Source organism: Scleropages formosus, chromosome 10 (genome assembly GCF_900964775.1).
Source record: "Scleropages formosus chromosome 10, fSclFor1.1, whole genome shotgun sequence".
NCBI classification, from domain to species: Eukaryota; Metazoa; Chordata; class Actinopteri; order Osteoglossiformes; family Osteoglossidae; genus Scleropages; species Scleropages formosus.
Genome location: NC_041815.1, coordinates 6,578,953 through 6,592,215, shown reverse-complemented (window position 1 = coordinate 6,592,215; position 13,263 = coordinate 6,578,953). Strand labels below are relative to the sequence as shown.

Sequence of the window (13,263 nt, the reverse complement as noted above, 5' to 3'; positions counted from 1 at the left end):
TCTTGATGCTATGGCTATTTCAGATACACAATACAAAAGAAAAAAAAAAAAAAACTGGAATGATAAATTAAAAAAAGATAAGGAAATAAAGACAGGGAAAGCTGGGGCAGGCTAATTTATGGAGATACTTTCAGTACAAAAATGCATGTTTTTACATAGAACATAATCCATCAAATCAGAGACATATAGGAGAAATCCTTAAAAAACACACCTACATTCACCATTATCTGAATACTGGTGCAAAATGAGCAAAATTTCTTAGTAAAAATCAATATTTTTTAAATAAAGAAGGCGTTCCAAACATGTTCATACTTTATTTCAAGTGTGTAAACACCCTTTTAATTGTTCAAGTACAACAGATAGCAATAAAAGGGACGATAGTTCACATTTCTGAATTCACATTTGTTATACTGTATCTTTATATATATTTATATATATAAAAAACAGAATAAGTGAAATTAAAAACCAAGTAAGGAAATTACCTTCCTTTATTTTGTACAGATTTATGTTCAACAGTATGGACAATCTGACAGGACTGGTTGGAATTTGTTATCAGAGATTTATCTAGTGACCACGTGGAAGTAGGAATACAGGGTTTTTAATGGGAGCAATACTGCTCATCAGCTACTGTCCTTCCATTATCGATGCCAAATCTAACTCATATAAAAACACAAACGAAACTGAAGATTAGAAGGATTTTAAAAAATGAGACTTCAAGTCCTTCTTGTCTCACACTCTTGTATGAAATCCATACAAGTCTGCTGAAGAAATAATGCAAAGAAACAAAGACAGTTAACTGACGTGTTGATAATGAAGTTGCAAAGCCAGACCTTTCAGCAGCTCGGATGTGGACGGACACTGCAGCCGAGGGAAAATCTTCCGTTTTTAAAAAGACGTGAAAATCACAACATGGCGAAGCATCGTACAAGTTCGGGTGGAGCGCAGGCCATCGTGAACGGGGCGGCAGAGGTGGCCGTGTTCCGCCTGGGCCGACTGTGTCCTTGCCCTTCCTATTTTTTACAGTGGCCATCCTTATTGAGTATAAAAGCAGCGAGGCAAAAGAGAGCGGCTCTCCTTGGCTGAAGCACGGAAACGGCCGGAATGGAAATAAGTTCGTGGATTTCACTTTGCTTCCCTTTGGCAGTGAGAGTAAATCTGCGAATGACACACAGTTCTGCCACTCTGCACAGATTCCCTTTAACACAGTTACCGCCAGGTGAAGTAAGCAACCAGGGATTTCATTCTCTAGCAGACCCACATGAAGGGCAAGGACTATAAAAAGAAATTAAAAAAAAAATGAAAATAAAAAAAACAAAAAACAAACAAGAGGGCACTCTTACTTGAATACAGTGCAACTGTATGTACCACGTGTTTGTTAATAAGAAGATACATCAATCACAGTCAAAGAAGGAAAAAACTAACTAAAAATGGCCACGTGTGCAGCTGTCTTTGGCAAGAAGTCCTCAATGCTTTCGGAGTCTGTGGCAGAAGGGCCTCGTGTTCATGTCACCTCCTGCCCATCTCGCTCTGTCTCATAAAGTGGATGTTGTTCACACTGTCCGACAGCTCAGGGTACTGGTCCACTGAGACCACGAAGTAGCCATCGTACCCCTGCACCCTGCCGGAGCTGAGCAGTTGCTGGCGCTCGCCGTCTGTCCAGGCCCGCGAGCCCTCCTCGCCCTCCCGCAGTCTCTGGCGCTCCCGGACCCAGGCCTGCGCCACGGCCCGCTGGCGGGCCAGCTCCAGCACGCGAGCCTTCTCCTCGTCGACGCTGCTGCCGTAGCGTACGTTCAGGCACAGGGAACCATGCTGCAACTGGATGTCGGTGATGCGTCTAGTCCTGCCGCCCAGCACGGCGTTGACTTGCGACACGGTGACGTTGATGCCCGTCTCCAGCGTGCGCCGACCCGCCGTCATGCCCAGCAGGGACAGATCGCCCTCCACGGGGCCCGATTTGACGAAATAGTGCGTGTCCGTGTCCCCGATGGTGAAGTGCAGGTCCTGCAGGTACAGGGCCTTGTTGAGGATGGCCGTCAGACGGCGTCCGTCCTCATTGGCCATGCTAGTGATGTCGGCGGCCACTCGGCCGTCCCGTACAGCGAACTTCACCCCCTTGCCGAACATGGAGCCTCCGGAGGCGAAGAACATCTGGCTTTGGGACGGAGGGCACCCGGCGCTGCTCATTCCATAGAGCGGGCCAAAGCGCTCCAACTTGACAAAGTCCTTCAGCTGCCTGTGCACCTCGCACTGAATGCCGAGCACCGACTGCAAAACAAGACCTTCCCAGTCAACCCCAGAATGCCAGCAAGAGTCACAAGCATCTGCTCATTTCCACACACCAACACTGTGAAAGCTGCATGTATATACCATCGGAGATACCGGCTGGTATAGAGCAGTTTTTTCTTTTTGATATATGACTTGTCCTCCAGCTTTTCAGCTCCAGGCCTCCACGACTTCCTAACTCTGATTCATCCGACTTCCACCCTCCATGCTTCCCCTTCACACAGGTAGCTCATTTGTAAGGGACATGGCACCAGACCTCTTCTCTATGACATTAGAAGCTATTTTAAAAAGTGTACTTCACACCGCTCTGTCAGTGCTTCAAACACCTTATGTGGCCCTCTTTCTGCACTGCATCTGTATGCACGTCAAGGCTCACACACTTTGGAAGTCCCCCCCGCGTGTCTGAAAGCAGAACCTCGCATCTCAGCTGAAGCAGGGCCTCTACGTCCGCCCCGTATTTGTGTCTGGCGCAATTGTTCAGTTTATTTTCCAAAATGGATTGACTTTTGCTCATGCATATGCATGTGCTATATCAGTGAAACTAAATGAAAACAAATGGGAGCCATGCAAATGAGTCCGAGCACAAAACACTACGGAGCCCAACTGGCAATATATATCACTGATGATAAACGGCAACACGACAGCGGCGGCTTCCCGCAACAACTTCAGTCATTTCACTCAATATATGAAGACAATGCAAAAATGCATTAAGAAGTCATTTTTCCCTCCATCCGAAGGTAATTCATTGTGAATTAATGTGACTCTTCCACTTGTGCTGTAGATGTGTACTAGAAGCGAATAAACATTAACTCGGCGGAAACACAAACGGACTGGCCAGTCACCAAAACCTTGAAATGCATTACTGAAATAGACTGAATGTGATATTAGATCTGGGAAAAGTTCTGCCAGCTGCATAGGAGGCCACACTGATTTTTTTTTTTCCTTCTCTCCATCTTGTCTACATAAATCTCAGCGCAAACTGCTAAATAGTTGCCCTTTTCAGATAAATTCCAGAGAAGCTCGTGTTTTGCACGCCGGTTTTCACATTGTATATCAATATGCCCACAGGCGACAGTGCAGTGTCTGCCATTAACCATGCACCAGTCAAGAGCAATGATATCAGGGTCAAGCAATTTTTTATTTTTTAAATTTTTACTATGGGCCTGAATGCTTGTGAAAGAACGGCTGATTTCAATACCCGTTTGCCAAGTTAATCAGAGGCGATCATCTGGTGTACTGCGCGTTCTTTCGCACTTGGCTTTAACATCTTCTCCGCTACGTTATTAAAAAAAAAAAAAAAAAAAACTTCAGCGTTCCTGGACTAGAAACTCAGAAAAGCCTGCAGATGCCCTCATCCAGAACAACTTACATAACTACCCATTTTATAGCTGAGAATCCAGATAGGCCCCTCAGTCACTGCCACTTGCTGAAAATGCTGTGAAAAACCACTGGTCCTGTCTGAGTTGCAATGTGCAGCCGAACTGCTATAAAACAGAACTGCAGTGTTTTGACTTTGTGGACATCGACTGTCTTGTGTCCTCCTCAAAGAAGCTGCGTCCATTGCATTGTGGCAAAGGATCTGAGAAGAGAAACGTGAGACTCTAAATGTTGGTATCTAATGTGCATTGATGAGATAGCAGGTTTCACGCTGTCCTAGAGAGAAGCTGCATTACAGAAGGGAAAATGATCTGCTAAGGGGAACGGTGGAGCGAAGCGAGACGAGCTGAGCCCGAGTGGACCATGAACGCAAGAGTCCCTCCCACTTTGTGCCTGGCAGGGGATGTATGTGGGGCAGACAGAGCCCAGGTGCACGTCAGTTTCTAATGTTTTCTGGCTAGTCGTGTTCACGCTGCTGAGCCCACGGGCGACCATTCGTGGATAGTGTGTCCCATGTGAGAGACACCATCCCCTCAGGGACCCTTCTTCTCATCCCGGGAGATGAGAGATCAGTTGGTTGGGTTCCAGACTCAGAATGGATGGAAAGATACGGCTGTGCAGCAGTGCTTTTTCCATCCTCGATTCCAGCCTAATTTATGTGTCTTCTGTTGTCTCTGGGGTGTGAATGTCTGTACCATACCTGCAGATGTCAGGACATGCTGGAGCACAGCATAAGTATGTGTATGTATGTGCGCTCCCATCAAGCACACTGTGTGCCAATGCCTGTTTTTCACACTGTGAAGTGTACCTGTGGAGGGGAATGGGGGTGTTGCCAAAACGGAAAGTGACACTTCCATCTACATGAACCGCTGGCAACTTGCATTTCAACTGCAAGTGTTCCTCCTCTTCCTCTCTGCAAGTCGTTCTCCTTCCTCCAGTGAAGCAACGTCAGATCTTGATGTTTAAGGATTTTCTCCATTGTGTTTCTGGAGTCAGCCAGGAAAACTCGCACCCTCTCCGTATGCAGTGCTCATTAGGGTTCGCATTTGCGGTTCTACCAGGTCTGGAGTATTGACCCAAAGCTGGAGATAACCTTTAGATGATGTGAGCCCCATTCTGTCCTTTCAGCACTGTTTGCCTAGATTGCGTCGCACGGCGTCACGTGAGGTGCCATTAACATTAGATATCATCAGAATCTACTTATCTCCATTAAACACGATTTCATATAAACCATTTTTAAACCACATTGGTGAGTTACTAGAAAGCCTAGTGTCCCATTAATACATTTTCAAGGACTGATTTTTGGAATAACACAAAATACATGCTACAGATCCCCTCAGACAGCATCACTATAAACGCATGGTGTGAGGAGCAATACCAAGACGGATATCCATAAATCAAATGCTATATATTGTAAAAGTAGATCCTTGCTGGCAAAAACTAAAATCTAACTAAATAAAAATGACTACACAATGACATTTTCTACATCTGCACCTCTCAGTCTGTTCTCTCTTTACTCTGGATTGAATGTTGCTTTAGTTAATTTAGTTCATCGCGGTAAATCCAGTCATAAACATTTTACTTAAGGTTACTCACAAAATGCGGAGTGTGACAAGTTCTGGGTTTTACACACTTTTGTTTAAAGCCCAGTAGTGACGGCTGTACTGTGCTGCCAAATAGAGATGAACCGAGAAGGAAACACTTTAATTCGTCTAATGGCAGAGGATGCTCATTTTGACTTGAGGCGCCAAAGAAGTGACAGCGATGATTGTAATTCTGAGTTATTGCTGGTTTTTGCAGCAGGTGGGAGATCCGTGGTAGAGCACGGTATTCTCACTGGGCAAGTGATCGTTTTCATTCAATTTCCCTGCCCTCTCAGACAATGTGGAAATACCGAATTACTTTCAAAATCAATTGTCTCGTATTCGCTCGTAGGCATAAGCAATTGGAAAGGTCAACAGCTGAAATTGAAATATTGGGAAGGTCTTTGAATTCACTAAGAATTCTCTCTGTCTTTTTGTGCTGCCCTCAAAGGCCGACTCAGAACGAGTGACAGCTCTCTCCGTGGTGGAGCCAGGGGTGAGCGGAGGAGACGGCTGAGCTCCTGGAGGTCCCGATAAGACCAGTCTCTGAGGAGAGGATCACAGATAAACACGGCCCACGGACACCGAGTCAAAGGGTGTCTGCAGCTCACTCAAAATCACACATTATTAAAAATGACATGCAAACTTCTGGAACTAACACGTTATGCTACATATTTTTATTATGACAGTTATACGTAAAATTGTTAGTAAAATGTTTCGTTGCCCATGTTGTTATGAATCTGCTGATTTCCAAGACTCATTTGTAATGAAAGTGAAGTGATTAAAGCTGCGACAATACAGGCTACTGCTATTTTCTACCTGTCAGTATTATGCTAGATTTCCTCCACTTTTCCTTTTGTTATAAACTACCCAACCATGAAATGTCCTTAGCTGATACCACAAAATGGAGTAATTTATTTCGTTTTCCTAACTGCTGTTAATTCCAGAAATCTTTCACTATCCAGCTGCACAATCAATAAAGATGAAGTATATTCCTACATACAATTTTTACTTCCGCTATTACAAATCATTTTCGACAAACAGCAACCGCAGCCACTGCATGTAGTTTCCAATTGCAGAGATGCAACAGGTTAAAAACATTTTCATTAAAGCAGGAGGACAGACTTATTATTTTTTACCTCTGAATTATTTTAACTAGTATCTTGACAGACTGCAAAACCACAGGAAATTAAATATTAGGAGCTCAGTTTTCCCTAAGCAAAGTAAAGTGGAAGCACACCTGAATATATCTTAATGACCCCGTAATTAGGTGGACATAAACCTTAACTGCCTCATATGAGGAAAAATTATTTGTAACTACACCGGCAGGCAGTAATATCTTTTAAGACCCATTAATGTTCAAGAAACACAAGCTGACATTATCCAGCCACCTGAACAAGAATTTCAGAATAACTGATGTGTCAAAAGCGAACAACAAAAATCAATTCTGATTTTTAAACAGCAGCCTACATAAATCCAAGGAACGGCGTAGCCGTGGTATACCTTTTACACCGTATATCAGCACATTACCATCATATAAACGCAAACCGCTCAAAACACTTAGGCGGCTGGCTTTTAATGACCATTCTAATATTTCATTGCGAACCTACTGTCCTAAAAGCCCTCAGCGCACACTCAATACAAAACGTGTCACTAAAATAACCCTAATGACACTGCATCCTCATTTCCTCATCCTCAAAAGCTATATCGAGGATCGCATCCTGCAGCTTGTGTGACTGATATCGTCTGACTCACGGACAGCGCAGTCTAAAGTGACATAAGAGTCGGAAGTGATCTTCCACGTGCCTTATCACGCTCGGAATCATCGGTATCGTTACCGCGGGGGCTTTCAGACCCGCGGAGTGCCTGATGGGGCCTATTTCTCACATCCGCCACAGACTCATGAAAAAGGATCGTTTGTGTTCGCCCGGTGTCACTGCGCATGAGGACGCCTTCGAAGTGCATGCAGCTCCCGACGTCTGCCGCTCGCTCCATCTGTAACCCAGCCCGCGAAGACAACAGCAATCTCTTCAATTATTCAAGTGACTCAAAGGCGATTTAAGAGCTTGATAAATGTGGGATCTCAAGGCGTCTGGTTCCTATTTGACGGAGTGTGAAATTGAGAGGCAGGTCTCAAAATCAATGGCTGCTGTAGAGGACACATGGAGGGAATTCCTCTAATGGCAGGATGATCGAATCTGATTGTCTCTCTTCTCCACCCTCTGGAGAGGAGCAGTACCATTTCTAACGTGATTGGAAAGTGGGTCTCCTGATGCAAATGCCTCGCCTGTTGCAAGGTGAGAAAAATGGCGGGCGGGTCAACGGGTGGCTGGAGGGGAAGCTACCTTGCTGTTGTCCCACTCTTGGCTCTTGGATTGTGTTCGGACCAGTTCGTAGGATGGCTCCATGCTCTCAGTGCTGGGCTTGCTGTACCCAGGGATCACATTGTACAGCTGGAAGCCGAATGTTAGCAGCCAGCTATTGACATCTGCAAGAGAAGAAGTTGGGCCGGAAAGTGAACGATCAAGCACAAGACTGAATTTTCCGATTGAGAGCTGAGACAGTGGGCCCCCAAGGACTAAGCTGGTTCTTTACAAGATGAAGCCTAACACTCAAGGGCTCATGCAAGAGATCACAAAGGGAGCTTAATAGGACCTAGCAGTTTTTATCTTTTTTAAAAGAATACAAAATGGCTCTCTGTAACTGACAGACCAACAGCGCCTGACAGAAAAACTTATAAATGGGAACTGATTAATCTAGTTCATTCCCCAAGATGACTCATTTGGAAGACTTTTTAAGATAACGCTTTCACTTCTAACTTTTATTTTAAATAGATTCATAAATATTAGTTGACCATACAAAAAGTCACCTGCAGATAAACACTTGTGCATTTACACAAAACAAACGTTGCAGAAAAGAACACACAGGGACCTGATTGCTCATAAATCCTTGGTGCCACATATTAGCTGTCAGTTTGGAAAATGATGAGAGAATATTATCTGTGAAAAGACAAAGTTAAAAGTCCAACCGCAACTAAAGTAACTCTGAACCATTTAATGAACTACTTGCATAAACAAAATAATTATAGAACAAACAAAGCACAAAATAATGACCAAATAACAATATCAGTTTCATTTTATGTAGCAATACATAATTTATGAGTATATGAATTCAAAAGATTTGTTTAGCCCATGGTCTTGCTAGCAATATAAAAACCAGATTAATTTATCTGCCATGATGTGTTGTATATTTTTGCAGGATTATTAAAATTCTTAAGCTAATGCACTGCAAAGTAAACACGAGTGCACATAATATACATGCAAAAAAAAAAAAAGAAAAAATCACTTCCATGTTTCTTTCATCATTCCCATATATAGAGTGTTACACACACAGTAAATATACAGATCTCCTGCCAGTGATTTATTTCACTGTCCAGGCTACACCTGGTTCCTTGAGAAGCACCACAGCAAACATAACCATTTCATACCCATTGCATACGTTACATCTTTTCAAATCAACAGATGTCAGGCTATGCTTGCAGAATGTTCTAGAAGAAGTACCTCCACTACAAATAAACAGTGGTAAATTTCAGTATTTTTATAAAGCAACTGAGTGACTGAAGTCATTTTCATACTTTTTGAAAGGCAGGGCCTCAAATGAGAAAAAGGGCAGGGCAGTAGCACGCTTTTCCTTTCTTCCATTTTCCTTTTCTTTCTCCTGGTGTAGTTGTTGCCAGCTAACCGACTCTCTCCTTCGAAACACGCCACCCACGCCAGCTTGGGAGGGCTGAACGCCGGCACGCATCTCCTCCAATGTGCCTGCTGTCAGCCACCTGTTTCTTTTCACTCTTTGGGCTGCAGGGTTCATGCGGGGAACATGCTTGGCGGAGAGCACTATACTCCTGATGGCACCTGCAGCCCTGTAGACTCACCCTAGGAGTCGCTGTGAGCAATGACAGGGAGAGAACCCCAGACATTCCCCCAACACCCAGTGGAATACAAACCAGCTTATGTTTCCTGAAGCAGTAGTACACATTCTTTGACCTGACTGAGAAGTTTTGGTATGAGAACCAAAGAGAAGAGGTATCTGACCACCACTGTCCGACCACCACTCTGTCTAGCTAGGCATGTGGCTGGAACAAAAAACACCCCCCTCTCCAAGCCATCTCATTGTATTCACCCAGTCCAGGCAGTAGACGAATGTATGCACCACCTGTCGCCTTCGCAGTACTTTGTCTACTACATGTACTCCTCAGTTCCAAGTTCCAGGCCATGTGATGCTGCGCCGAAGGCCAGCTTTCTTTTTCTTTTTCTTTCTTTCTTTCTTTCTTTCTTTCTTTCTTTTCACACGCTGGACACTGTGTAATTAATGTTGTGAATGTGGCAATAACCTTTCGAGATGATAGTCGCAGTTTTTTTACAGCTGCTGCAGGACCAATAATCTTCACTTTTGTGTTTTATGGGCAGAGCTGCCGTTTGAAAGAAACTCTTTTATAGATCATTAATTTCAGTGACTTCCTACCTTAATACCACCCCCCCCCCGACTTGGAAAACTGTCTCCGTCTTGGCTTGTTTCAAAAGGTCAGAAGTGTAAAATCACACCCTACGATGAGAAATTACCTTGACCAATATAAAACTGCATCGGGGTGATCCTCCGTTTTATTTTGGATCACTCTGGTTCTCCGTGTGTTTTTCTTTCTTTCTCGAGAAATTTTTGCAACCAAAATTTGTTTAAGGACAATGAAAAAGTATCTTTTAATCCATAGGGTTGGAATGGAAATGTCACTCCTATCAGTTACTGCCGAAAGAATGGCCCGCTAGTATATCTAAATATCTGAAAAACCTGTTTAACATTCAGCCTCCGGTACAGAGGCGTAACGCAGAAGGCAGAGCTTAACGGCTCAGTGTTAAGCTCGGTATTAAATGCCGCGATCGCGCACAACAGAGTGCACATAAAGCTGGAGGGGCGGAATTACAGGAGACCACAGCAGATCCGAGACAAACTTTCAGCACTAATGTCTATAATCGTTCTTAATCATGTCTGCTCCTACACTGGGATTACTAAGTAAATAAAGCAAACACGGGTCTTGATTTAAATATAAACTGACCATCTCTCAGCATTGCTATGGAAGCCGGTATCACTATTTTTACAGGCTCTCCACAGGTGTGACAGATAGAATTCCCCAGTGCCAGCAGCCTGTCATTTTGCTTCCAGCTGCTGAGCGCCTGATATTATAATGCTTGTCCCTTTATTCTGCAGCTCCCCATTGTGTCTGCTGGGCTCCACTGGGTAACATTCCCCAGCATCAACCTCCCCTTCTATCCAGACACCGGAGGATAATGTAATCGCGTGGGGAAGCTGAAGGAGGGGTGATATATCCCACTGTTATTCCTGACTGCTTTGAAAATGAAAATGATTCAGCTAACGGCCAATCCTGGACAACGGTGATGCAGCTAGAAAATGACCTTTTTCAGAACTTTCTAAAACATCCAACTTCATTCTGAACTTAAATCCTTGAAATGGGTGTCCTGTCATTTTCTTTTCTTTTGCCATTAATTAACTCTTTATAATAAATACATAACCATGGCATGGCATCGTCTGAACCGCTTGTCCCATGCGGGGTCGCGGGGAGCCGGAGCCTAGCCTGGCAACACAGGGCATAAGGCTGGGGGGGAGGGGACACACCCAGGACGGGACGCCAGTCCGTCGCAAGGCACCCCAAGCGGGACTTGAACCCCAGACCCACCAGAGAGCAGGACCTGGTCCAAGCCACTGCACCACTGCGCCCCCCTATACATAACCATAAAAAGCAAAAATAAATGGTCAAGAATTGATTACTTTCAGTTATTAACTCAATGACTCACCTGTCATATAACATCTGATCTCTTGACTGTTGCTGATGGGGTTGTTGTTTTTGAACATGTACAAGTTGAAAGGGACAATGTTATTGCTGTTGAGACGTCTCCAAACATCATGGTCTGGGGTCGTCCAGCGGCCAGCGAGGACATCGTAGTCTCTCCGGCCTAGGTGAACCAGCCTGGTGAGGGGCTCGTACAGACCTCCCTGGTACCCAATAATGAGCTGAAGGCTGGGGTTTGTGTCCATGTACACCTCACCATAGGCAGTGTGCAGGATTTGCTTGATCATTTGGCCGGCGCCACTGAAAACGGCCAGTGGGGTTCCTGTGTTGTCACAGGCAATATAATATTCCTCCCCACTGCTGATCTCCATGGCGAAGAGGTGGCCTTGCAGGTCGTAATATAGGGAAGTGATCTCTGAACTGGAGTGGTTGTACATATGGGTGATCCGGGTGGGACTGGACAGGTCGGCATAGAAGAACTGAAGGTGATGCCCAAAGCTGTTCCGGCTGGACACTCTCCGTCCCAGACCATCATAACGGTATCTGATGTTCCAGCTGTTCACCTTGTTGTACACCTTCACTAGGAGCCCTGCTGAGTTGTACTCAAAGTACTCACTGCCTCTTTGTTTGAGAAAACCATCCTCGTCCATCCTGTACTGTACCTCCCCCAGCCTGGTTATGCGGTCCCTGACATCATAACGCAGAGGTGTTAGACGGGCGCTGTTTCCTGGGCTCAGCAGGTGTAAATTGCCATTTAAGTCATAGCTGTACCTCCACAGAGGCTTGTCATTGACTGAAACCACCTGCAGTTGCCCATCGGCATCATAGTCATAGGAATAGCGGGTGGTGTTGGCGTAAGGCCCCACCTTCAACTCCTTGCCTACCACCCGGCCCATGTTGTCGTACTGCACCATCATCCAGAACATGAGAGAACGGAAAATCTCGTACTGCACTTCTTTTACACGGCCATAGGCATCAAAGTGCTTGGTGTGCGTCATCACGGCCGTGGTGATGATCTGGTTAATGTCGTAGTAGATGACACCGAACTTGCCAAACTGTTCTGTCTTGCCAGAAACGTCATCATAGCGATACAGGTCGATGGGCAGCGGCGTCTCGTTAATGACTGCCTGCATGCTGGTGACCCGGAAACTGTTGTCGTAGTTGTAGTCGAAGCGAGCGTTCACCATGCCCTCCTCGCTGAAGCGGAAGATCTGGCGATCGATGAGCGGGCCGATCTGCCGGTAACGGATTGTGCAGGTGAAGCCTTCACTCTGCAGGTTAACAGTTTTCAGCATGCCAGAGGCCTCGTCATATGTGAAGGCGATCCGCGTGGTGTCATAGAGGATTTCCAGCAACTTGGAAAGCTTGCCATACTTGTAGGTGATGCGACGACCCGTGGCCAGGTAGGTGGTCCGCAGAAGCTCCCCAGCCTCACTGAAATCCTGCAACACGGAGGCGTTGCCTTCAGGAGGCCTGTAGGTGTTCCGGTAATACCCTATGGAACGGGTTGTCTCCAGGGTTTGGCGGGCCACATTGGGCATGGTGACTGAGGACAGGCGGTCATTCTTGTCAAACTCAAAGATGTACTGTCGCTGGCTGTACAGCAACAGCACCATAGACTGCAGGGGCAAAGGCACAGAAAAAGAGTTCATGACTGATTATAGCGGATTCAAAATAATATTACATGTAATATACTCACATCAACACCGTGACCCTCACTAGAAGAGATTTACACATGAATTGGCTGTAACTACTACTTTGTTAATAAATATCAATAATACCCTCAATGTCCAAATGGGCTCTGGGTTTATAGTTCCTATTACTGAGCTTTACCTTATAACTGGGCAAAGCTCATTTTCCAGATATATTGCAGCTGGATATTTCATGACAAAAATACAAATGCCGTACTTAAATAAGGCTGAATTAAAATGTTCAATAATATATTGATAAATTATTTCTTGTAAATATTTATATATTCAAAACATTTTTGCAGATGTAAGCTTACCCCTGGTTAATAACAAGTGGTAAAATTTTCATACACATCACCTGAACAGATTTCTTTTAGAGAAGGATGAGATGTTTGTTTTCTTTCCCTTCTTTATTTTTTGATGGTCTTTTAATCTTTGCAGTACAGAGGCATCCTGTGTTATGCCACATCAG

The 13,263-nt window shown here is 44.8% G+C and overlaps 1 protein-coding gene across 1 annotated transcript in view; it reads right to left on the bottom strand.

The window, feature by feature from the left end:
* Positions 1-1,485: 1,485 nt before the first annotated feature.
* The window catches only part of tenm4 (teneurin transmembrane protein 4), a 125,638-nt gene continuing 113,860 nt past the window's right edge, over positions 1,486-13,263 (bottom strand). The window contains exons 30-32 of the mRNA XM_029255670.1: positions 11,108-12,722; positions 7,589-7,731; positions 1,486-2,265 (exon numbers count right to left, since the gene is read on the bottom strand). Coding sequence (XP_029111503.1) covers positions 1,507-2,265; positions 7,589-7,731; positions 11,108-12,722 — 2,517 coding nt within the window. The 3' untranslated portion in view covers positions 1,486-1,506. The remainder of the gene's footprint in view (positions 2,266-7,588; positions 7,732-11,107; positions 12,723-13,263) is intronic.